Below are 26,556 nucleotides of genomic sequence, written 5' to 3'. Positions count from 1 at the left end.
CTGCCCGAGTCCCTACACTAAAGAACCCTGGAGCCTTTCCACTGCCACAACTTACCGGCATTGAAACCAGGCTCTGGCACGTATGTGACTTGCAGTAGGGTCCTTTCCTAAGCACCTCACATTAAACTGACTGACTAGCTTGAGGGATGGTCTCCATGTCTCTAATGCATTCCTTCGGTAGCATTTATACACCTGACCATGGCACTGTTCTTGTCACCTCACGTAGGAACCGATAATGGCTACTTCCTGCCTTTTAGATCAGATGGCAAATCCACAGCTCCCACTGAAGAAGTTGGTCACTAGCCTGCTCTTCCTCCTCAAACATCTGTCCCCGGACTCAGGCTCTCCACTGCATTCACACAGAGTATCCCATGGAGGAGCAGTCCCACCTCTGGCTTTCACTGACACTTTCTTCCCCACCAGACCCAATGTTCCCAATTCCTTGCCAGCCCCAAACCTATCCCTTCCCCAAGGATCACGATGAGTATTCGTGTCTTTCGTGAAATCTCAGACGAAATGGCACTATCCCCATCAAATTTTTTTTAAATGAAACTATATTCTAAACTGCCTCATACTTTCTAATTTGTCTTCTATCTCTACTCTAGTGGTTTCAAGTCTGTGAAATGAAATAATGCATGTAAATGCTCTTTAAAAACTACTAAGCATTATACAGGCAGCCTAACTATATCACACATATTTAAGAAACATTATTTATTAAATTCTGTTATTTGTTGTACTTAGTTAATTATTTCTATTAATCTAACAATAAATGTTCCCTGGAGGTGGAGTAATTTAGAAATGAAGAACATGGACTTATCAAACAGAATAGAATCAAATCCTAGATTCTCTAGTTACCAGGTCCATGACCTTGGGTAAGTTAACTAACCTCTATGTTTTGTTTTTTTAATCTGTAAGTACTCAATAAGTGGTACTTTTAAAAAGTTCTTTCACAGAAGTGGCATTATAATTTGGTTTCTAGGTCATTTTGCAAATGCCTATAGCGTACCTAAGGTATTCAATTACATCCAACTGTTTATAATACTGTTTCAATGGAAGAATGCTTTCTGATTTCCATCCCAGGAGCCTCAAAACACAGCACCCAGAAGTTCTAGATTCTGGGATGGAGCAAAGATAGAGGATGCATTAGGTCATCCATGTTAACAACCCATACATCCCCATTTATGTAAGAGAATGCAACTCCGTCTTATCATTGTCATCTCCATCTTTCCCAAGTGACTTTTCCTGGAGAACCAAGCGCTATTGGGAGTAGGTCCTAGGCCAGCTTACAACTCATGCTCTCCTGCTACCTATCAAATTATATGGCATTCAGACAAACTACATGACTGGCTTCTCCAACCAGATCCAAAAATCAGGGCCTGGCCATTGTATTTATTTCTTGTTCCACTCAGCAGCAGGCATAGAACTCTATCAGTTGGCTGAATTTAGGACTGCATGCTGGCTGATTCTGTTCCCAGAGCCCAAGATAATTAAGAACCTACTTGTATCTCTTTTCCAGCTGAGGAGTTCTAAGGGAAACTTTAAATCCACTTCCACCCACAGCTCCCAGTTTCACTGTAGGGTCGGTACTTGGACAATCACCTGGAAAACAAAAATGCAAATACTATCATTGTAAATTATAAGATTTCACCTAATACTAAGGGGATGGTGTCTGCAATTAATGAGTTCTAGAAGGCAAACAGCAATCTAGAAAATAATCACATCTCAACCTCCTTAAAATCTTTGCTTTTCCCTTAAGAACACATCAGTCATAATCTTCCCTGATAAAGGCCACATCTCAGCAAGACCCAGTGGAGGGGCTACCCTCTCAGCCCAGTGCTGTGGACAATTTCCTCCACTGCCTTCAGCCACCTCTCAATATCCTCCAATTCTCCAAAGTCCTAAGCACCTGCTTAAAAGTTTCTTTCTATTCTTCGTCCAGTTTATTCACTGCACAGCAGCCAATGCAAGCCTTTAAAAAATTCAGCCAGAACACTGCACTCCTCTGTTCTAAGCCTTCTGGTGGCTCCTACCTCACTCGGAGTAAAAGCCGCAGGGCCCTACAAGAGCAGATTCCCATCACCTCTCTGAACTCACCCACCACCTTCCCCTCATTTGCTCTGCTGCAGCCACCCTGGCCTCCTGGCTATTTCCTAAACACTTCGGTGGTTGCTTTTTACTCTGCTTGGAACACACTTTTTTTTCCCTTCACCTTCAAGCATAGAATGCTTAGGACGCTCTTACCCCAGATGTCTACGTGGCTCCCACTGTGATTCTCACCAGGTCTCTGCTTAAATTTCACCTTCACAGAGAGGCCTTTGGAATCACACTAAATAGGAGAGCCACCTTCCCCCTGTAAAACCTTATCCTTAAGCTCTCCCTGTCCCTTATTCTGCTTAATTTTTCTCCACAGCACTTGCCATCTGATACATTATATTTAATTGGTATCTTTTGTCTACACCTAGAATAACAAGTTGTAGACAAAGGACAACTAGTTTTCTCGTACAACAAGCCAAGTACTAGAAAAAGGCTGGCATATAATAAACAAGAAACAATGAGGGGGAAAAAGGAGTCATACTCAGGATGCATCAAACACCATCTTTGAAAATTTAGGGAACTAACTTGTCTCCACACCACTCAAATGTCTACCACTTGGCTCCAAGTTGTTAATTTCCCTTCTGCTTGGGCACTGAGCCCTGACCTATTCCAGTCCAAGATCTCTTTTTCCAGATTCTCTTATATCCAAACTCTCCCCAGTGGGCTCTTTAACTTCTCAGGGTTTTTAGTTCATGGATTTGTTATGATCTTTCTCTTCTTTCCATTTCTATGAACACTGCCCTGGCTCAAGCTCTCACTAGCTCCTGCCTGGACACTTGACAACAGCTTCTCCTAACTGGAACCTCTGCCTCCAGGTGCCCCAACCTATGGCCAACCCCACATACTGATGCCAAACAATCTTTCAAAAGTGGAGCTCTCAGCCTGTCCTATCTCATCACAGGGAGTTTTCTCTCAAGGAAAATGAATGCTGGGTGGTACAGCGTTTCATCCTGAGGAGATAAAAATGTCCTAAAATTGATCGTGGTGATGGATGCAACTCTGTGAAAATATATATACAAAGATATATGTATATATATGCATAAGCACACATATAAACCACTGAATTGTACACTTTAAATAGACGAATGATATAAAGCCATTTTTTAAGTGAACACAGAACAAAGCATTCCATACATCATAAAGTGACATACAAACTCATTAGCATCATAGGGTAAGTCCCACAAAAGCTTACCTTACATCTGATTCTTTTTGCCTTGACAATGAACATATTTGCACTTTTTTAAAAGCTATTTTTAAAAGCTTAAGGAGGACTGTAACAGCATTTGACACACTGAAACTATAATCAGAGAAAGTGGTGATATATCCAGATAGGATTCATGTACACAGTGGGCTGCTGACTTAACAGAAAAGCTGATATGAAAGTAAGGAATTCCCATTTAAATTAATTAATTTTGATTACTCTCTTGGCAACTATCTAGGCTTTTTCTGAAAATTCAAAAGATATTTGAAAACAAGGCTACCACTGCCATATGCCAGCAGAATTTATGACATAACCACAGAACTCACAAGTAAAAACTAATTTCAGATTCTCCAGCACATCAGGAAAACAATGAGGAACTGACAGCAACGGGGCTGTGGAAGGACAAGTGGATTAGGAGCTAGAACACCTGTGTCGAGGTCCTTGTCCATTCTTGTTCAAACAAATTACAAAACCTCTGACACTGTGTTCCCTCATGTATAAAAGTGGAAAATCCCATCTCTGACACAGCTCCTAGGAGGGATGAGATCAACTGAAAATATGTGTAAAGGCAATGAAAATAGTAAAACATGTTAACAATGTATAACATACTATGTTATTTCCAGAGTTCAATGTTATTCTTAAATAACTGACTCTTCAAGTTTAGTAAGAGAAAAGGAATGGCTCATACAAACCAGTGTTAGGATTAAAAAAAAAAAAAAAAAAAAAAAAATTCCAAGCCAATTAAATATCATAATGATAATGATATCAACTGCAGACTTCAAAATTTTGAGAAACACTAGACCTATGGCAACACCAAACCATAATTTGCTTTTATGTAGGAGTAGAAGGGATTTGATGCAGAACATCTCGGTAAAAGTTTTTTAACATACCGCATTTATAAACAGAAATCTGGTTACTGGCATCTAGAACAGCAAGGTCATTACTCTTCTGAGGGTGTGCAAAGAATGTGACTTGATTCACAGGGTGTGGGAACAGCAGTTTGTAGGTACACATGGGAGGCGGAACCACAGTCTGCCGGAAGACTGTCACCAATACCCCGTCTGCAGTGAAAAAGAAAGAAGAGGATTAGACATAGGGATATTCAATTTGTAAGATAAGCCATCTGAATAGCACAGTATATCCAAACAATAATGGCAATTCACAAAAAAATAACTTTCAGTGTTTTTCTCATGAACAAGTTTAAAAACAGTGTGGGGTGGGGAAACGTCATGGGTTCTGTCTATACTTGGCCATCGTCACCTCCAGGCCTAGAGCAGTCCATCTCAGAACCTGGAGTTTCAGGTGCCAGGGACTAAGGCAAAAAGGCCAAGAGGTCAGAGCTCTAGCTTTAAATCCAGGCCTGCAAGCAAGCCACACTAAACCAAGGAAATTAATACCTTCAAAATCCTTAAAGCACTTTCCTATGTGTGGATTTGGTAATAAGGCAGATCTGATTAAGTTCTCTATATAGAATACATGACTATAAAATCAGTATAATATAGAACATTACACAGAATATGAATTAGTATACCACCTCACATTACAATCTTAGAAGCCAGTGTTCCCTTTTATTATCAGCAATAAAACTATTCATTAAGGTGACTACTTCACTCCTCAATCTTGCCCTCCCCATCCCACCCCCTAAAAAACCTTCTACCTAATTATAAAATATCAACCTAATCTTCATATTAGGCAAACGTCTATGCACGAACTGAACATACTAGAGAAGTATATAATCAGCAAGCATTTATATCAGGAAACAAAGCAGCACAAGTGGGGTGGTACAAGGATCAATTATAAATCTGTGTCAGGGCAAACAGATAAGGCTAACCAATCCCACAAGACTCTACTGTTGTCATCCTCTCTACCTGGAGTCAGAGTTTTCAGTGTCTTCAAAGGCCAGGCAAGTAAATGTGTGAAGGCCACAGATGCAGTATAACAGGAAACTGGGGTGGGGAGGGGGGACAATGGTTCTCAGGAAAGAATATACCCCACCTTATATCCCATTCAATAAAAAATCAAACAAGTAACCCAAACAGCCAAAATAAATAAAGATTCCCCACTGTTGCAATCAAACCACCACATCTGCAGGCCGTAGGTTCAGGACCCCTTGCAGGCTCATGGACACACTTCCCAGCAGCTTACTTCCATCAATGACGGCCACATTGGACAAGTCACTTGAATTATCTCCCACGCTCCGCTCAGTCGTCCAGTGCCAATCATAGGCGAGGTAATGCCAGCCCTGACAGAGAACATGCAGCCGGTATGGGGTCACAGGGTCCCACATCAGAGATACAAGCTTGCTCTTCCCACAGGTGCTGAAGGATAAACTTTGCTTGAGATACCAGTGATAGTTTCCAACAGTCCAGAGCTGAACTGCAAGGGAAAATGAAAAGAAGGCCATTAGAGGCTGGAAAGCAGACTTCATCCCACTTGCCAGAGGGGGACAAGGGCAATCTTTTCTTTTTCAAAGGACCCTTCCTGCTCAGCCTCTTCTCTAAAATAAGAACAATAATAATTGCCAAAAAGTAGCTTTCCGTGCAGATAAAATGTCAAGAATCAATAAGGTAAGAAATACATGTTTATTTTCCTGTTTTTTTCTACTTTCAATTTTTATTCTTACGTTTATTTTCTTTCTTTTTTCTTTTTTTTTTTTTTTTTTTTGACTCAGAGTCTCGCTCTGTCGCCCAGGCTGGAGTGCAGTGGCACGATCTCAGCTCACTACAAGCTCCACCTCCCAGGTTCAAGCCATTCTCCTGCCTCAGCCTCCCGAGTAACTGGGACTACAGGCACCTGCCACCACACCCAGCTAACTTTTGTTTGTTTGTATTTTTAGTAGAAACAGGGTTTTACCGTGTTAGCCAGGATGGTCTCGATCTCCTGACCTCGTGATCCGCCCACCTCAGCCTCCCAAAGTGCTGGGATTATAGGCGTGAGCCACCGCGCCCAGCCTATATGTTTATTTTCAACTTTACTTCCAAACTTTATGATCATGATGGAAGGCTACTAGGACAAAGCATTCTTTTAGTGGGTTTTCTCATGAAGATTTAGGAAGAAGATAACTTGGCAATTAGATTAAAAGTATTAAAACACTCAATCCAAGATCTAGACTAGCATCATTGTGTTGTATTGGGCTTAATATGCTTATTTTCTTTCAGGTGCTTTGCACGCACTTATGTACCAGGCTATCTGGGTATTAACCCTGATTCAGCTGCCCGAAGAAGATAAGCATGCAATTATCCTTCCAACATCTATTAAGTAAGACTTAATCATGCCAAAACCAACCTTCACTAAACAGATGACACGTATAAATTAAGACCTTAGTTATATTAGGAATTACATTTATATTAAGAAATATTAGTTATATTAAGGAATTCATTTTCTTAATCTCCTTGCTCACTAATGCTTAACTTAGTGATCACCGCAAATACAACCTAGTCTTAAACCGCATTATTACAACACTTTGAAGTTAGACCACATGCTGATGTTCTGTAAGCACAGATGTTGTGACTGTTCTTGTGCAATGTGTATGTATATATATACACACACACATGTTTTTGAGATGGAGTCTCACTCTGTCACCAAGGCTGGAGTGCAGTGGCACGATCTCCGTTCACTGTAAGCTCCGCCTCCTCTGGGTTCACATCATTCTACTGCCTCAGCCTCCCGAGTAGCTGGGACTACATGCACCCGCCACCACGCCCAGCTAATTTTTTGTATTTTTAGTAGAGATGGGGTTTCACCATGTTAGCCAGGATGGTCTCGATCTCCTGACCTCGTGATCCACCCGCCTTGGCCTCCCAAAGTGCTGGGCCCCCAAAGTGCATGAGCCACCGCACCTGGCCCATACCTATACTTTTAACAAAAATGAGATCATTGCTATACTGAGATACATACATGAAAAAACTAGAAGACAAGAAAATTTGAATAGGGATTATTACGGAGTAGCAGAACTATGAGATTTCTTTTTTTCTCATCTTTATTTTCTAACATTTTCAAGTATTATTTAATACTTAAAACCACACACTGATATATTTTAAAAGCTATAAAAAATATTCTTTCCTTTTATATTTAATCTAAACCTTCTTTCACATCCACAGAATACCTTTGTGGTTATTGTTTTTTTCTGTGGTAATACCATCCACTAGGGAAAGCACGTGATGACTTACAACAGTTAATTTTATTGTGTCAACTTGGCCAGGCTATGGTGCCCAGCTGTCTGCTGAAACTCTAGATGTTGCTGTGAAAGTATTCTGTGGATGTGATTAATATTTATAATGGGCTGACTATAAGGAAAGCAGATTATTCTCCATAATGTGGGAGGGTCCCATTCATTCATTCAGCTGAAGGCCTTCAAAGCAAAAACTGAGGCTTCTCAGAAAAGAAGAAATTCTGCCTTAAGGCTGTAACAGAAATCTTGCCTAAGTTTCCAGCCTGCCTTACAGATTTCATACACAAGTCTGCAACATCAATTCTTACCTGAGTTTCCAGCCTGCCAACCTGCCCCGCAAATTTCAAACTTGCCATCCCCTACATTAGCCAATCTTTTAAAGTAAATCTATCCACACTCTATTACTCTCTCTCCCTCCCACCCTATCCTGTTCCCTCTCTCACTGTCTCTCTATATAAGTACAGTTGACCCTTGAACGACACAGGCTTGAACTGCATAGGTCCATTTATATTCGTATTTTTTTTCAATGAATACAGTCAGCCCTTCATCTTGTGGATTCTATATCCACAACCAAATGCACATCAAAAATATGGTACTTGAGGAATGCAAAACTCAAGTATACAAAAGGCTGACTTTTCATATCTGAGTGTTCTGCAGGGCTGACTGCAGGACTTGACCACGTGTGGATTTTGGTTTCCATGGGCAATCCTAGAACTAATTCCCCAAGAATACTGAGGGACGAATTATATGTATGTATTAATTGTTTCTCTAGAGAATCCCGACCAATACATGACTGAAATCCACAATCAACCAAAACCTAATCACCCCCATTTCCATCTACCCACTTCAGCATCTTTGATTCTACTAAGGGACTAAGTAGAAGGGATGAAGGAAATCCCAATACCTGTCCACTTTCAACTACGTTCTATGGGGCAGAAGGTTGGGGTACTACAGCTGTCTTACCATAGGTTTTCAGAATGGAGTTTTCTTCTCTCTGAAGGTCTTCCAGCCAAACTGCAAGCACAGAGGAATCTGCATTCCAGAGCAAGTCATTTACCTAGGAGGGAAAAAAGATCCATCATTGGCTTTCAGTTATGGATTTACTTCCAAATCTTTATAATCAAATAATCCCACTACCTGAGCTCATCCCTAGCTGTAAATTACTAATTTATAGAGCCATTAAACAAATCTGTAAAATATGTCATTATTATGTAGAGGACTTAAAAAAAAGAAATACATAACTTAAGAAACTTAACCAAATACCAGGTGACATTTTTAGACAATCAGAGAAATTTGAATATGGACTGGGTGTTAGACAACACTGAGGTAAGATGTAATAATGGAGTTATGGTTATGTAAAGAAAAATGTCCTTAACTGTTAGAAATAAATATTGAAAATACGATTTCTAGAATTAAAACTCCAGGAAATAAAAATATATGTAAGTATGTGTATGTATAGGCCAAAGAGTTGTAGATAGATGAAAATAGTTTTGCAAAATGTTAGTATCTACTGAAAGTGAGTAAAAGTTACATGGGAGTTCATTAAACTTGTCTCTCAACTTCAGATGTTTACAATTTTACACAGAGATACCATTTGATGTGTTCTCACTTCAGTCAATTTCTTAGTTGTATACCAATTAAGAAATGGTATACAAACCGCTTAAGATTTAAATGTTATAAATGAAAAGCATCTTCATTACTGGAAAAATCATGCTTTTGTCAAAATAAACAATAAAAACTAGCATTTTTATTTCCTATTTCTGTTTTATCTAAGGTGGGGGAGAAATGCTATTAGTTGCAAAATCACTGGAAAAACAATATATCTTTTATTTAACAAAAAAAATCAGTTCTAAGAAACCACCATTTTTATTACTATTTACTCTAAAGCTTCTATTTATGTATCCATATCAAATATAAATCCCCTCTATAGGCCAGGCGCGCTGGCTCATGCCTGTAATCCCAGCACTTTGGGAGGCTGAGGCGGGTGGATTACCTGAGGTCAGGGGTTTGAGACCAGCCTGACCAACATGGAGAAACCCTGTCTCTACTAAAAATACAAAATTAGCTGGCTGTGGTGGCAGGTGCCTGTAATCCCAGCTACTCGGGAGGCTGAGGCAGGAGAATCGCTTTAACCTGGGAGGTGGATGTTGCGATGAGCCGAGATCGTACCATTGCACTCCAGCCTGGGCAACAAGAGTGAAACTCCGTCTCAAAAAACAAAACAAAACAAAAAAATTCCCTCTATAGCTGTGGAAAGTCCTCTACATTTGAGGGCGAAACAAACTCAGGCACTTACCTTAACCTCATCTTTAAGGAAGGGAAGTGTGAAGTGTCCATGAAGGAGTCCATTTTTCTCAAAAAACACAATATCCTGCTGGTTGGGTTTATCTTGTGTAGATGCAATCAAACTGCCTGAGGGTCTTAAAGCAAACTCAGAGTGTTACAACATCCAAAGCTCCTCTAACTAAAGACAGCAAACATGAATGAATGAATGAATGAATGAATGAGTATCTTTATCTAAGGAAGTTTTAAATCCCATGTGTCCCTTGTCTCTTGGCAAGTGGTTCACCCCATTGTGGGACTTTACTTGCCAGAGGAAAGAGTGTCTTATCCTATTTTATACAGAGGTTCCATTTGCCTACAAAGCCTTACATATTTACACTGCATTTGGATGACTTTAAAAATAATAAGTTATCTAAACCATTGCACGTATAATGTCCTAAAAATCAAAATCTATTTCTCCTTCAATTATATGACTTCAGCAAATATTCTACGCTCAGCTAGGTCTTTTTTAAGACTTCTCCAAATGTTGAAAACATCTTAAATGCCTCATCTTATTCACATTTGTCTCTAGGGTTTTAATTCAAATACATTTCTCTTCTGCTCTATCATACAATACCATTCAGATAACTGGTGGGAAACAAGAGGTCTACATACAACAGATACCACTGGAACAGCAGAGATACATCTTCTATCTAAAATCAGGCAGCCACATATGACAGGGAAATTGTGACCTGCACAAGGGTACTGGGCCAAGGAGGAGAAGAGAAGGAAAGAGGGGGATATGAATCCAGCCTGCATGTTCCTTGGCAAGCAGATCCTCCACTGTGAGAATTTTGTGCCAAGGAAGGAAGCTTTTTCCCTAATTTCCACAAAAGCTCCATTTGCCCCATAGAGTCTTGCAAACTGGGCCTTCCCTTCTAAACACCATTTTCTGCTCGTACAATGGCTTCATATACACCCTGCCTTAAAACCACAGCCTTTTAAGAATTAGGAATGCAAAATATATGGGGCCTCGGAATGATGGAATCTGTGAAGACGCGTAAAATCTACTATTCAAGTTGAATTCAGACTTTAGAGAATAAAAAAAAAAAGAAGAAGAAACAAACATAGATAAAGGCTTACAACCAAATGAAGAAATGTAAAAATCCTTTTGGGTTACACAAACATCTGTATTATCTGTATCAATGGGTACCACCACCTCTACCCTGGTTCCAAGAATTTCTCTAAGGTTTCTTCTCCCACTCACTTCCAAGCCAGGGCTGGTCCCAGTCCTGCCACAGGCTCACTGGTTGACTGCAAAGCAAACTCTCGGTTCCACACTCTGACCTTCCGAGCCCCTGTACGGGAGTGGAGTCAAACACACACACACACTTAGAACATTATGATACAAGTTGTCAAATCAGAACTACTCAAACACCTTCCTTACAAACAAAAAATGCCACGGTTTTACACAGCCAATTAGATTAATCTTGTTAAAAATTTGTGTCCACCAGGTAGGAGGATGGACCAGGTGACCGCAAAGGACTCTTCTAATTCTTAACTCTAAACGCATTTCACATTTAAATCAGTACATCCTTGCCTCGTATGTATAATTAATACCTTACTCAAAACAAAAGAAAGAAAATTTTCCTTAATTTTAATAAGACTTTTTTTTAATTGTTGTTTAACTGCAATATATTTCCATACCTGTTTCTGGGCAAACAACACTCACAGCAAAAAACTGTCCATCCCCACGCCAGGTAACTTGAGGTCTACGATCATCCCAGGGCAAAGCAGACTCATGCTAAAGAGGGGAAGAAACACCAACATTACTGGTGGACCTTAAGTATCCCAGAATCAAACAAGCCTCACACCACTAGATATAGATCTTTTGTACGAGGTTTAAGCTACCTTGAAAGCCTGCCTCTAGAATCAGAAACCATCCAAGGGTTGGTTCTTCTAACCCAGAAATCACCAAAAAAGAGAAAAAAATTTAAAACAAACAAAATCCTCCTTTGGGCATTAAAAAAAAAAAAAAAGAAAGTGGCCTCTGAGAACAGCAAAAGAGGAAAAGAGCTACAGATCTAGAGCTAAGGAACCTATCAGGTAACTACAAGGAAACAAGTGTTCTGTTTGTCCAACAGGTTAGAGTTTTGTTTAAATATTGTGTAAGCTTCACAACAGGGCACAGATGAGTTAAGATGTGAAGAAGGTGAATAGGCAAGAGCCACAGAGGTGGTAAAGGCAGCAGCAAACAACGACGAAAACATGGAAATGTTCTCATTCTGCAGCATGACGGGAAGAAACGTCTCCTCCAGGACCACGTGTATCTCAATCCTGAAGCCAACTCTACTGGGTGGGAGACAGATGACCACCCGGGCATTCTTCATCATATTCTAGTAACAGCCTAATAATTCTGCTAGTACTATACTATAGTCTGCACCGTAGGGAATACATAGGTAGCCTAACCAAATTTATTCTCAATGAAACTGTCCTATGGTATAGAAACCAAACCTCCTTTAGTGAAGGGTTAAGGCCTGAAATAGGCGTTATATGAAATAGAACTGGAAATAATTGAAGACAGACAACGTAGATGGCAAGCAGGGTATTATTGAGTCATCTATTCTAGAAGAGTAGCTCATAGAAATTTCTACATATAATTATGCTTCCATTTGTTCAGGCCCAACCCTTGATATCCTCCTCAATTCCTCTCTCTCACCTACTTTTTTTTTTTTTTTTTTCAGAGGGAGTCTTGCTTTGTTGCCCAGGCTGGTGTGCAGTGGCGTAATCTTGGCTCACTGCAACCTCCATCTCCCGGGTACAAGCAGTTCTACTGCCTTAGCCTCCCAAGTAGCTGAGATTACAGGCATCTGCCACCATGCCTGGTTAACTGTTGTATTTTTAGTAGAGATGGGATTTCACCATGTTGGACATGCTGGTCTCGAACTCCTGACCTCAGGTGACCTGCCCACCTTGGCCTCCCTAACTGCTGGGATTACAGGCGTGAGCCACCGTGCCCAGCTAAATGCAACCTCTTGAATCAGTGTTACTGGGCACTAGGAGAGCCCAGGCAGGGAACAGACTGAGGGCTAGAACAACACAACTTAAAAAATCAAAGTAAATTATGCTCACATGAGTACTTGCGTCTGACTACTCCATGGATTTTTGTTTTCTTTTCTGAAGGGTAGCTGTGAACTTTCAAACCAAGACGAGGCCCTAGAAAGCCTTTAGAAAAAGTTCATGAAAAAAAGCTAGAGTAGTTTACTGGATAGTACATTAGATAATAGGATGCCCGGGGTTTTTTTCCCCCATTACCTGGATCATCCTATATCACTAATAAATCCTAATTTTGGCAATACTAGATAAGTCTTACTCTAGCAGGTACCAGTAGTAAAATGTCATCTCCTCCAGAGTTTAACAAACTATGGAAAACTGCCTTATTCTCAATACTACCATAGATTCCCTTAAAGTACTATTTTTAAACATCTTTACTGGGATATAATTTACATTTCATGAAGGTTCACCCATTTGAATTACACAATGGTTTTTTTTGTTTGTTTCAACTCAGTGGTAAGAATCATTGTTTTTAAAGTGTATTTACAAAGTTGAACAGCTATCACCGTAATCTGAATTTTGAGCATTTTCATCATCCCAAAAAGAAACCCCATATCCATTAGCAGTCACTCCTTCCCTACCCTGCCCCGCAGCCCTACGCAACCTCTACTCTACTTTCTGCCTCTGTGGATTTGCCCCTTCTGGGAACTTCATACAAATGGGATCATACTATATGCGCTCTTTTATGACTGGCTTCTTTCACTTAGCATAATCTTTATGGGGTTTATCCATGTCATAACATGTATGAGTAAAGTACTACTTTTAAATCGAAAATATATGGTCTTAGAAAGCTGCCGGGCATGGTGGCTCATACCTGTAATCTCAGCACTTTGGGAGGCTGAGGCGGGCGGATCACGAGGTCAGGAGACTGAGACCACCCTGGCTAACACGGTGAAACCCCGTCTCTACTAAAAATACAAAAAATTAGCCAGGCGTGGTGGCAGGCACCTGTGGTCCCAGCTACTCGGCAGGCTGAGGCAGGAGAATGGCGTGAACGTGGGAGGTGGAGGTTGCCGTAAGCTGAGATCACACCACTGTACTCCAGCTCGGGTGACAGAGTGAGACTCCGTCTCAAAAAAAAAAAAAAAAAGAAAGTTGTAACATAATTTACTTGTTGCTTGCAGCAAGAAAGAATATTCAGATTGCACCAACTATTTACTTGGTCAAGTTTCTGTTTAGTCATGGATACCTTTTAAGTCCTTCGGCCAAAAAAAAAAAATCACTTAAAAATCAGGGGGACAAGAAAACCACTCGTCCAAAGCTGGGCATGTGTAGTGGATCACCCCAAAGAAACAAGGCTGTGTCTGAGAACACTTACTCTATGTTTCCGCCCTCTAATAATCCTTTACTATTCTAATAAGTCAACAGCCTTCAGAATGTTAAATTAGACCCCCATGCATATTTTACTCACTACATAGTTGTTTTGAAATAAAACTATGCTTTTAAAAAAAAAAAGTTTCAAAAGTTATTTGTCTACTAAAATAAGAGCAGCAACTACTATTTGAGTGCCTACGCTGTGCTGATGCTGTGGTAGCTGTTTTTTATGTTATTACCCACTCATCTCAACCCTTGTAAGGAGACATTATGTTGTCCACTTTACAGAGAATACCGAGGCTCAGAAACGTTAGCAAACTTCCCTGCCAAGGTCTCATAGCTTCTAAATGTTATGAGGATAACGTAATCTGTACTTTTCTAACAGAGACATACACTGCTCCTGGGGGTACCTGGCAGTATGCCAGAGGGTAAATATGGCACACCTTCTTGGGGCATTAATTTTACTCAAGGGTAATACTTTTCAGTTCATATTTAAAAAAAATATTCATATTGTACATATTAAAATAAAATATAAGAGTTTAAATGAATTTAATGTGACATGCACACTACTTCCCCAGGTGCCCCAAGAGTTTGCACTCTTCTTGGGTCCACATACCTCTGCCTTCAGGGGCTGCCTACATTAGAAGATTAAGAAATACTGCCTTGAGTCATCGAGACATCATTATATGGTCTTTAGAATTTTCTAATCCAGAAGTAAGGAAAACAAAGATTTTCATCCGACAGAATAAGAAAAATATCTAACATACACATATATGGGAGAAGTATGAGAACATGCATGTGAATGAAGGATGGCAGCTCTCTCCGGGGAGGAAGGCGAGGGACATCGGGACGGGATACACAAGGGATTTCCTTTGTCTGTGATGTTTTATTTTTTGAACTGGATGATGAATATTGGTTCTAATTATTTGCTACCGTGATAATAAATCACAAAGCAACTTGGCAATAACAAGGAAAAAAAGGATCTTTCTAAGGGGACTCATTTCCTGAAGGCTCTAGGCAGTTTTACTAAAGCAGAAGAGAACTGTTCATTACTGGCATCTAAGTGGACACAACAGAATTCCTGGTGGGTGGCAAACTTACATTTGTTCCAGTCAAGGCTCTTTATCCATCAAACCACAAACTTACCATTTGCATCTGAAAAGCTGCTTGTCTGCCTTCTGATCCATGGAACTGTGTCTCCTTCCTGCCCCATCCAACAGTGATAAACTTGCCTACGGAACAATTGGCAAGACAACCAATAAGCTGCATGAAATGAAACAAAAAGTTTCACTGCTATTCTCCATGAAGTTAGTCACTGGCAATTACTCGGGTCCTCTAAGACCTCTCAATAAATTGACCAGCAGTCAGTATTTGAGAAACCTATGTTTCAGGCTGGGTGTGGTGGCTCATGCCTATAGTCCCAACATTTTGGGAGGCTGAGGTAGATGGATCACTTGAGTCCAGGAGTTCAAGACCAGCCTGGGCAACAGAGGGAGACCCCCATTTCTACAAAAAGTACACAAAATTAGCTGGACACGATGGCACACACCTGTGCTCCCAGCTACTCAGGAGACTGAAGTAGGAAGATCACTTGAACCCAGGAGTTCAAAGCTGCAGTGAGCCATGATTGCACTATTGCACTCTCTAGCCCAGGTAACACAGCGAGACCCCCATGTCAAAACAAACAAATAAACAAAACCCGTTTCATATTATATGCAGCAATGATTTTGAAGAATTTAAAATGCACTTCCTTATTCTGGAAAGCATTTTACTGCCATCTTATAACTTACTTGCCAAGTTTCTTAGATGACACAAGTCAGGGATCTCACCCTCACCTTATAAGTAAGAAGAATGAAACATGAAGAGTTTACAAAATATGTCCGGAACATAAAACTCCAAGACGAGAACTGGGAATAAAATTCTGATTGCAGGCTCCTCACTGGTGATAGAGGGGCTGCAGGTCACAAAATAGCTCCTCACATAGACTTAAGATATTGAGACCCTCCCTAACGGTGGAGCCCACAGTTAGAACACAGGTCTTCTGCCTTCCAGGCTGACTGGTGTTCTTTCTAGATCATAATGCTTCTCTTACATAAACTATAAAGGCAGAGTTGCTGAAACAACACAACGCTTCTGTTCCCAGAGGTAGGATCCATCTGCAAGAGGCACAATAAAGATGGTCCTGAAAGCATCACCCAATCCAGGACCCAATACTTTTCTCCTGCCATTGATTCTGATTCTGATGAAGCAGGGCTGTTTGCAATTCCTATAAATCATGGTCCATATGACCATTTCCTGTCTGCTCACATCCAAGCACTACAGTACCTCAAAGCATAACTTGCTGCTGCATACAAATGGTAGTGACTATCCTGGTGCAAACCCCCAGGCTTCTATCTGCAAGTTTCCACAGAAAGATTAAGGACCAAGGAGTGAAGAAAGAGAACTTCTCCAGTGGAAGACAAGAAATGATGGGGTTATAGCAGGGATTTACAAAACTACAGCCTACATCTGCTTTTACAAACAAACGTTTACTGGACCATAGCCGTGCTTATGTATCGTGTATAACTTTCACACCTCAACATTAGAATTGAGTAGTTGCAACATAGATCATATAGCCTGCAAAGCTGAACATATTTATGACCTAGCCCCTTTTCAGAACAAGTTTCCTGACCCCAGAATAGAGGAAAAATATTCAACACTCCATAGAATGATTCTTTTTTTTATTTTTGTACTGAGAAACACATTTCTGAGACCTAAGACCTTAACTTGGACTACATTTCCTTTGATTTACTGCATTAGGATTTTTGTGGAAAAGTCGGTGGGAAACACCAGGCCCAGAGTACTTTCCCATCCCAAAGTGTACTGTGTGCTCTTACTCTCTCTCTGACTGTCCTCAAAGCTGGATGCCCCAGAGTTCCACCCTGGATTCCAGACTCTTCCTGTACAGCATCTGCTCTCTGAGCAAGTCCATCTGTTCCCAAAATTGTCAGAATTTCCTACATACCCACCACTCTCAGTCCATAGCTCTGGCCTTTTCTGAGTTTCAGCCTTGTATTTGCCTACTCCACATGGCAATCCCATATGGTCCTTCAACAAATCCAAAACAGATCTCACCACCCACCCCTTAGAGACCAGCACTTCCCCATCTTCCCTCTCAGTTACTGGCATCTTTATTCCCATCACCTGAGGTTCTGGCTGGAGTCCTGCTCAACTTTTTCTTATTCACCTTACATACGCAAAGCCTATTTATTTCACTTTCTAAACTGGTATTTCTCAAACTGGCCTAGGGCAGAAGGGGAACCATGCACGTATATTCTAAAAAAGTTTTTTAGCTAATTCTAAAAAATGTACTCCCATCCTCATTGAGATTCAAGTTTCTCCTGAATCATTCCTGCTTCCAGCCGCACATAAACCTTCCTTATCTGTCATCTGGATTCCTGCAGCAACCTCTTACCTGATCATCCTGCCTCTAGTCTCTTTCCTGTCCATACACAAAAACAACATGGCCATCACAAGCCATCTTTCTAGTAGATAAATCTCTTTAAACCTCTTATCATCAAAACTTGTAACGGCTGATCAATGTACAAATCCCCCACTACAAACTCAATCAAATCTGTCCCATTCATTTCATTCTACACTCACATCCTGCCACTTCGGCAATGCTGACTTACTCACAGTTCCCTGAGTAACCTATAATGTTTCTATGAAATAACCTTCCCTTGAAATGGACACATTCACTTGCTTGGACTGTTCCCTACCCTTATCTCTCACCTACCCAACACCAATTCAGCTGACCACTCCCCATCCTTATCCCTCACCTACCCAACACCGATTCAGCTGAGACTCAGCTCAAATCAGCTTCCTTGGGGAAATCATCCCTCTCCAGTTACTGGTTTCCTTCCCTTATGCTACCCTAATACCTGTACATCATGTCATTACTGTGCTGATACTAACATGCCAGGTAATTTTTAAATTTTTTGTAGACGCTAGGTCTCCCTATGTTGCCCAGGCTAGTATCAAACTCCTGGGCTCAAGCAATCCTCCTGCTTCATCCTTCAAATGTGCTGGGATTATAGGCATGAGCCACTGTGCCCAGTCCTCCAAAATCACTTCTGAACAAATACATTATTTGTAAACAAATGGGTAGAAGTTGTCTAAATAATTTCTCAGAGTTGATGGAGCAAGAAGGCAGGAAGTTAGACCTTAACAGAAGTTGGAATATCTTCTTCCCCATCCCTCTTCAATCAGGCCAGTTATTTGATGACTTCAAGATGGCCAAAGCTTATACTTAATAAACATCTCTCTTCTTCTGCACTGCCCTTCAATACTCCCATAGCCTTAATGCCCAGATGACCTTGGCTAGATTTTGGCAAGAAAATAATCTGATTGTTCCCATGGAAATGCAGATTGGATCTAATCAGTAGGAACAAAAACCAGCCTTCTATCCCATTTTTCTTTTCTTCTCCCTAAAACTGTATCCCGGAAATACTACCTTTATTCTAGCTTGTACAGTCCCTTTCACTGAAGACCCAGCCTAAGACTTTTCCAGGGTTTGGGTAATAACTATCTAAGTGACCTTAAACATTGGTTTATATTTTCCAGGTTATTGACAAAGCCAACCCTCAGACCTGGAGAGGCACCAGTAGGCCTTTTAAGATTTGGGATGGGCTGAAGGAACTGAGCTAATAGACATTTAATAACTGGGGGTTTAACCTTCACAGTTCTTTGGCCTAATGACATGGCTATTAGTGTACAAGGAACAGGTCAAAAATGGGAAGAAACGTAGGTCACAAAATGTTGCAAACAAACCTATACTCACTTTCACCAAAATCATCCTGGTGGATCTGCTGCTCCATGATTGGCTCAAAATCTTTTGTCATCATAATCAGGGTCTGTTGACCTTAGAGAAACACAAACAAAAATGATTTTGTTTCCACGTAACAAATTTGCCATTCCGTAAGTACCTATGGCACTGTAAGCTAAGGAGCTGGAGTTAGTCTGAACAAAGCGGAGAGAATTCATCCAAAATGCTTTGACTTAAAAAAACAATCAACAATGACCAAAAAAAAAACCCAAACAGCTTTGCCTAGGTGAGTCACCTGGTGCTTATGCTCCGCTATTAATGTGTGTACAGTTGAACATAAAAGTCCACAAAGCCCTCCTCCACTAACTTCAACACTCCCTGTCCCCAAGATACCTCTAAATATATATGTCATCAATGGAGCTTGTTTACTAAACTCATCTGGAATGATGAGACTTAAAGGGGAAAAACAGCAACAGAACCCAAGAAGGGCTTTTAGAATGTATTCATACAGCAACTCTTAGAATGAGTTAAAATATATATTGCTGACATTTTTAACTCTAACTGGGGACTTAGCAGCCTCCCCAAGTTTTATGACTTTGTTTCTTACTCCCAAAAACTGAGAAAGTTATATGAAACAACTTTTTATGATGATAGACTAAGAGGTAAAACTTCAGTCACCAAAAAAATAAAAAAATAAAAATAAATTCACTCTACAGTATAATATTGGTATTATACTGGTTCAAAGAAATTTTTTGAAATTCAAGCAGCCCAAAACTGATGAAGCCTGAAAGACACCTGGAGTAACGTTTTAGAAAAGCGAGTGAGCCACCAGTAACAAGCTTACCTGTGGCAAGAAGCACCAGCTCTTGGTCAGGACTCCAACTCATGACAGAGATACCACTGGCTACACTCCCAACACACTCCAGCTGAGACAGAAAATTGAAAAGAGAGACTCAAAACACTAGCATCTTAGTAACAATTGACTGCAACTTCAATCAAAACAATTAAAAAAACAAAAAGAAAGAACATCAGTATATGAAAGAGATATCTGCACTCTCATGTTTGTTGCAGCTCTGTTCACAACAGCTAAGATTTGGAAGCAACCTGTGTCCATCAACGGATGACTGGATAAAGAAATTGTGGTACTATACACAATGGAGTACTACTCAGCCATAAAAAAAGAATAAGATCCTGTCATCTGCAACAACATGGATGGAACTGGAGATGATTACATTAAGCGAAATAAACCAGGCACAAAAAGACAAACATCGTATGTTCTCACTTATTTGTGGGATCTAAAAATCAAAACAATTGAACTCATGGACACAGAGAATAGAAGGATGGTTACCAGAGGCTGGGAAGGGTAGTGAGGGGGCTGAGGGAAGTTGGAATGGTTAATAGGTACAAAAAAAATAGACAGAATAAATAAGACCTGTTATTTGATAGCACAACAGGGTAACTATAGTCAATAGTAATTGCACATTTTAAAATAACTAGAAGACTGTAATTGGATTGTTTGTAACACAAAGGATAAACGCTTGATGGGATGGATATCCCATTCTCCATGATGTGGCTATTTTGCACTGCATGCTTGTATCAGAGCAACTCATATAGCCAAGCCCATAAATATATGTACTTACTATATACTCACAAAAATTAAAAATTTAAATTAAAAAATTAAAACAAGAACTTATTCAACACACAGTTCTTCAGTAATGGATATCAAGAGAATAGACCTGTTATCGGGCACAGGGATTAGAAATAAATCTCTTTCTTCCCAGAGCTGTCTCATGAGGGAGATAAAAAATGACTCTACAGAAGATGACAGCAATGACCAAGATCTCTGGAAAGCAAAGTGCATCTCAGCACAGAGAATGACAAGTGGCCCAGAGTCCACAAAAAGTTTTTCTGACGTGTTTCAAAGAGTGGTAATAAGGACAGGAACGAGACCAGGAAGAAAACACAGTGTAGAGGCACAAAGCCAGAAAAAAAGAGCAGTTAAAAATCAGCTGCAACTAAAACATAAAGTATACGTACACATGGGAACAATGGGGGGATGGGGCTATAAAGGAATGTGGGGAACAGATAGTGAAAGGGCTTATAAGGCACAATAAGTAAAATGGGCTCTGCCTTCCAGACAATTGAGAAGCCACTAAAGGGTAGAATCAGCACCATTAAATGAAGATAAATAGACTGGAAGAGCTCAGTAACCAGGAAACAATGCTACAAAATGTTTTGAAAGTAAAAGCATCTATCACTTAAATATGAGAAAAACCAATTAAGCTGGGCATGACAGGTTTGATATTTCCCACCATGAACTGAGAGTAAGGTTTATGATTGTACTAAACGGAATGGTTAAGAGCAAAGGTACCAGATTTAGACTGCTAGGGTCAAACTCCATTTGATTACTGTGTGACCCCGGTCTAATCACCTAAGCACTCTGTGCCTCAACTGCCTCTTCTGAAGAATAGGAAACAACAACCTACCACATAAGGTCATAGTGAAGATTAAATAAATTTGCATGAAAAGCACTTTAAAAAGTGCCAGGCACATGGTAAACAGTTAATAAATGTAAGCTGTTACTATTATCCTACTATTAGTAATACTCTAACTTCTGTGACACAATCAATGTTAAGGAGGTCACAACTAATGAAGTAATCAAAGAAGATTTAAAGAATCAGGCAAGTGTAATTTGAAACCCTTGCTGTTAAGAAGGTGAGGATAGAAATTTGAAACTCAACTACATACTAGAGCAGAGAAAGAAGCAATTGCTTGAAGTCTAGCTCTCCTGGCAGTCATCAAATATGCAGGTAATGATAATGTATTACTTCAGTGCCTAGAGTTCAGGGACTCTAAAGTTAGCCAATCAACATCCACAACAGAAAATCTATGTCAGATAAACATTCAAAGACTTCCTAAATTGAGAAACAAAGGTTGCAACTCAGGATGAGGGTCTGATAAGAGGTGATCTACACCACACAAGAATAGCCAGTTTTAACTTTTAAAAAAATATATTCTCATTTGGAATGTTCTGATTATTCTGATTAAAAGATGCAGCAGACAAAACTGAGTTTTAGAAGAATCTTAAAATACAGCTAAAGCCATGTTAACAATTTTTTTAATAAAGAAATATATAATGCAAATACTAATTTGCAAAAGGTTAAATATTATGGCAACTGATTTGAAAACTTCCACAAATACCAAGTAACCTATTTGAGGACGCTTGAGACTCCCCACTCACTGGACTCTTCCACTTACCTGTTGTGTGCTGAGACTAAAGACTATGACGTCTCCAGAGGCTGTGGCCACACACACAGACTCCTGATCCAGCAAGTCCTGAACACCAACAATGCGGCCACTTCCATCCTCTGGGAGAAAGCCTTCTGCTACCAAAGAAACTTCATTTTTCACCTTTCACCAAAGTAAACACATAAGCAAATTAACCCAGTCTACTTTCAAGAATAATTGATAACATTTCCAGAAATAAAATACTTTTTAATGCTTCTTTTATTATTTTTATTTTTTAAATTTTATTTATTTATTTATTTATTTTATTTATTTATTTGAGACGGAGTCTCGCTCTGTCGCCCAGGCTGGAGTGCAGTGGCACAATCTCAGCTCACTGCAAGCTCTGCCTCCCAGGTTCACGCCATTCTCCTGCCTCAGCCTCCCGAGTAGCTGGGACTACAGGCGCCCACCACCACGACCGGCTAATTTTTTGTATTTTTAGTAGAGACGGGATTTCACCATGTTAGCCAGGATGGTCTCGATCTCCTGACCTCATGATCTGCCTGCTTCGGCATCCCAAAGTGCTGGGATTACAGGCGTGAGCCACCACGCCCGGCCTAATGCTTCTTTAATTATATAAAAGCTTTAGAAAATGTTTTTTCCAGATGAAAACCCAAACTTTCATTTAAGAAATATCACTACTCTGTCATCTTTAACAAGAAAAATAGGTAATATGACCTTGCCAAACAAAGATAAAAACAAAAACAATAAGTCTGGTCTCTTTAAAAATGCCCAATAAAACATGATGCTAATAACTATGTTTTTCTAAGATTGCTACAGTACAGGGAAAAGGCACTAAAGGATGTAGCTGCCTAAAATGTATTAGTAGAAGAATATAATCAAGGGACCATATGAAAACCAACCCACAGAGGTTTTTAAAGCACATATAGTTAGCAGCCAACACTAAAGATTCTGATTTAGTTGACATGAGATGTGGGCTCAAACTTTTAGAAAGCTCCACAGGCAACTTTCGTGTTCATTCCCAATTAAGAACCACTCTTATAAACAGAATTTGCATGACAAAAAGGGTAAAAAGTAGGGAACCCACTCAAAAAGTAAAGTCAGAGTTTTACTGACTTAGGTTAAAACAGTAGCAGAGTTAAAGAAGGGTTACTATTTAACCTATGTCTAACATGGCACATACATGAAGCAAAGGATGTTTATTTGGGAGGATATAAATTCAGTACGATGTAAAGAAAGACTATGTGGGGAAAGAAATTTGGAAGAAGACAAATCAAGGGTCAGATCCATCTGCTAGCATTCTCCATCAGTAACTTACTTCTCTTGAGACAGGGTCTACTTCTATCAGTCCATGTTCTGAACCAATGAGCACTGTCCCCTGTTCAGTTCGGAGAGAGAAGCACTGAGGTTTCCCTGGACCTTGAATATCCCTGAATTCCAGGGTCCGAAATAATTTCAGATTTCGCATGATGAAGTGATTCCCACGAGACGAGTACAACTATCCCTTGATGAACCATTAATCCCTGAGAGAGAAAGAAATAGCTTAATAGTGATAAATGACCATATTTATTTAAGTGAAATGATTCAGGGGGTGAAGAAGTGGTAGTTAGAATCAGAACAGCCAAGAAAAGAAAAACCTTAGCTCTCTGAGTACACATCCACGTGTGGATTATAGCAGCAACCTGACCCACTCTATACAGTTATAGTCTACAAATTAGGAATTCTCAAACCTATTTTATGTTCTCACTTTTCAGGAGAGGCAAGATTCTCAACTTTAGATTCTCATCTTTAAAAAAGATGTAATATCAGTTATTCCTTTGGGAAAGGTGAAAGAACAAATGAATGGGGAAACGTTCTATTTTTGCATGTTAGGACATCTTTATAAAATCATAAGGAAAAACAAAAGGGTATCCCACTGATTAGCACTATTTGAAAATCCATGTTTATATACTGGCAGTTGAAGAGAATCTGAAACAACTTTAATATTCACCAGGTCTATTCATTTATAAACTGGCTTTATACATTCATTAAAAAAATGAAATCAAAGATAGAAAAGCATTTATTGTTCTAAAGGAGAAGATAAAATACTGGGACATGACAACAATTTACTTGAAAATGATGACCAACATTTCAAGGACCTTGATGATCTGACATAACTACTTCCAGTAACTTTGTTCTTCTGGCCAGGCTTTTCCCAGGACAATAGAAAACGTGAGAAAAGAGTGCTAAACAGAATGTCTACTTTGGTCTGGCAAAATCAGACTTGCTTAAATGCATAACATTACCTAAGTAGGGAAAAAAAAATGTTGCTGTGCTAGTTATTTATATTCAGATCCCTTTAAGGCTTATGATTGTAAGTCCCTAAGTTATGTTGGGGTAGCAATTACAAGGACCATACTGGCCTCATTGTCACTTTAATCCAAGGAAAATTCTCTCATCTTGGCACCCCACATATGTATGACACAGAAAGAATAAAGATGAATCAATCCTAATAGTACAGAGAAGATAATGTCACATATAATAGGAATTATATAATATATAATGTGGGATAAGAGGAAGGTAAGTTTATATATGATGGAAGTGAGGAAATCAAGGCAGACAATGATTTTATTAAGTTTTGGTGACAATTATATTCAAAAACTTCTAGAAATTACTTGAAACCTCTAACATATCATGCAGGTTGGTTTTTTTTTTTTTTTTTTTTTTTTTTTTTTTTTTTTTTTTTGAGACAGAGTTTCACTCTTACTGCCCAGGCTGGAGTTCAATGGCCGCGATCTCGGCTCACCGCAACCTCTGCCTCCCGGGTTCAAGCGATTCTCCTGCCTCAGCCTCCCGAGTAGCTGGGATTTCATGCGCCCGGCACCATGCCCAGCTAATTTTTGTATTTTTAGTAGAGACAGGGTTTCTTTTTTTTTTTTTTTTTTTTTTTTTTTTTTTTTGAGGCGGAGTCTCGCTCTGTCGCCCAGGCTGGAGTGCAGTGGCGCGATCTCGGCTCACTGCAAGCTCCGCCTCCCGGGTTCACGCCATTCTCCTGCCTCAGCCTCCCGAGTAGCTGGGACTACAGGCGCCGCCACCACGCCCGGCTAATTTTTTTTTGTATTTTTAGTGGAGACGGGGTTTCATTGTGTTAGCCAGGATGGTCTCGATCTCCTGACCTCGTGATCCGCCCGTCTCGGCCTCCCAAAGTGCTGGGATTACAGGCTTGAGCCACCGCGCCCGGCCAGAGACAGGGTTTCACCATGTTGGCCAGGCTGTTCTTGAACTCCTGACCTCAAGTGATCCACTCGCCTCTGCCTCCCAAAGTGCTGGGATTACAGGCGTGAGCCACCATGCCTGGCCGCGTTTTTCATCTTTAAACATCATAAAAACGCCTCAAAACTAGTTTCTTTGAAATTTGACACCCATCAGCCTTATTCCCTTATCTTCTTAAAGGAAGACTTCCGTCCACTTCCTTCCAGGGTAGGAAAGGAATATCCTCCACATTGCCACAGGACCTAGGCCTATTGATACTCTTTCTCTGACATCTGCAACCTCCAAACTTCCTGCCTCTACTGATTCAAACTTTTCTCAGTCCTTGAATGTACTAAAGATTCCTCCACACCAAAGGTCAATAGTGAATTCTCTCTTAAATTTTCTGACAACTCCTTCATTTTCTTCCCTTGTCCCTTCAACTATCCACCTCTTGGCTAGACATCGTATGCATGATTACATGTACCAGGTAGATCACGAATACGCTGATTAGGCCTAAATGCCTAGCCCCGACTGAATTAGCCCAAACTGACCACTAAACCCACATTTTTAACCTCCTGATAATATCACAAGCAAGTCTCACATGCACATCAAATGCGACCTGGAAAGCAAAGAACTTGCTATTCTTCCCCCAAATGACAGTTCCCACTATTTCGGGACAGGCCATTTCTACGCCATGTCCCCGAGCTGGAAAACTGTCTTTGCTGCCTTTCTGCTTACTCTTCATATTGATCTATTCATTGGTTAGCGCCATGGCTGTGGCTGTCAATATGCTGTTGAATTCTTTACGATCCGGTTTGTGGCCTACATCCAACACCGACTGGGCACTTGCTAAGTGCTGGGATCTGAAGATTACTCAGGCAGCCACTGTCTCCACGGAGATCATCGTTAACGGGAAAGAAAGCCACGTTAAAACACCACGTTAGATGGAGAAGCACAGAGGACACCACCTCCACGAAAAAGTCTCAGACGCCAGAAAGGACCCGCACGACAGCACCCGAGCCTCTATTAACCGCCGCCTTCCATCGTGAATTAATGCTCTAGCTTTCAGCGTTATCATCAACCCCCTGCAAGCAATCAAGAGGCTGGGTTAAGTCT

General features: G+C 40.3%; 1 protein-coding gene across 1 annotated transcript in view; it reads right to left on the bottom strand.

The window, feature by feature from the left end:
* Positions 1-26,556, bottom strand: part of ELP1 (elongator acetyltransferase complex subunit 1) — a 65,436-nt gene that overhangs the window by 38,241 nt on the left and 639 nt on the right. The window contains exons 2-13 of the mRNA XM_050759532.1: positions 23,528-23,732; positions 22,219-22,371; positions 19,805-19,886; positions 18,976-19,056; positions 15,303-15,388; positions 11,436-11,532; positions 10,996-11,086; positions 9,763-9,886; positions 8,430-8,523; positions 5,441-5,671; positions 4,186-4,356; positions 1,500-1,599 (exon numbers count right to left, since the gene is read on the bottom strand). Coding sequence (XP_050615489.1) covers positions 1,500-1,599; positions 4,186-4,356; positions 5,441-5,671; positions 8,430-8,523; positions 9,763-9,886; positions 10,996-11,086; positions 11,436-11,532; positions 15,303-15,388; positions 18,976-19,056; positions 19,805-19,886; positions 22,219-22,371; positions 23,528-23,677 — 1,460 coding nt within the window. The 5' untranslated portion in view covers positions 23,678-23,732. The remainder of the gene's footprint in view (positions 1-1,499; positions 1,600-4,185; positions 4,357-5,440; positions 5,672-8,429; positions 8,524-9,762; positions 9,887-10,995; positions 11,087-11,435; positions 11,533-15,302; positions 15,389-18,975; positions 19,057-19,804; positions 19,887-22,218; positions 22,372-23,527; positions 23,733-26,556) is intronic.

Source organism: Macaca thibetana, chromosome 15 (assembly GCF_024542745.1).
Source record: "Macaca thibetana thibetana isolate TM-01 chromosome 15, ASM2454274v1, whole genome shotgun sequence".
In the NCBI taxonomy this organism is placed as follows: domain Eukaryota; kingdom Metazoa; phylum Chordata; class Mammalia; order Primates; family Cercopithecidae; genus Macaca; species Macaca thibetana.
This window is presented reverse-complemented; position numbering and strand designations above follow the sequence as displayed.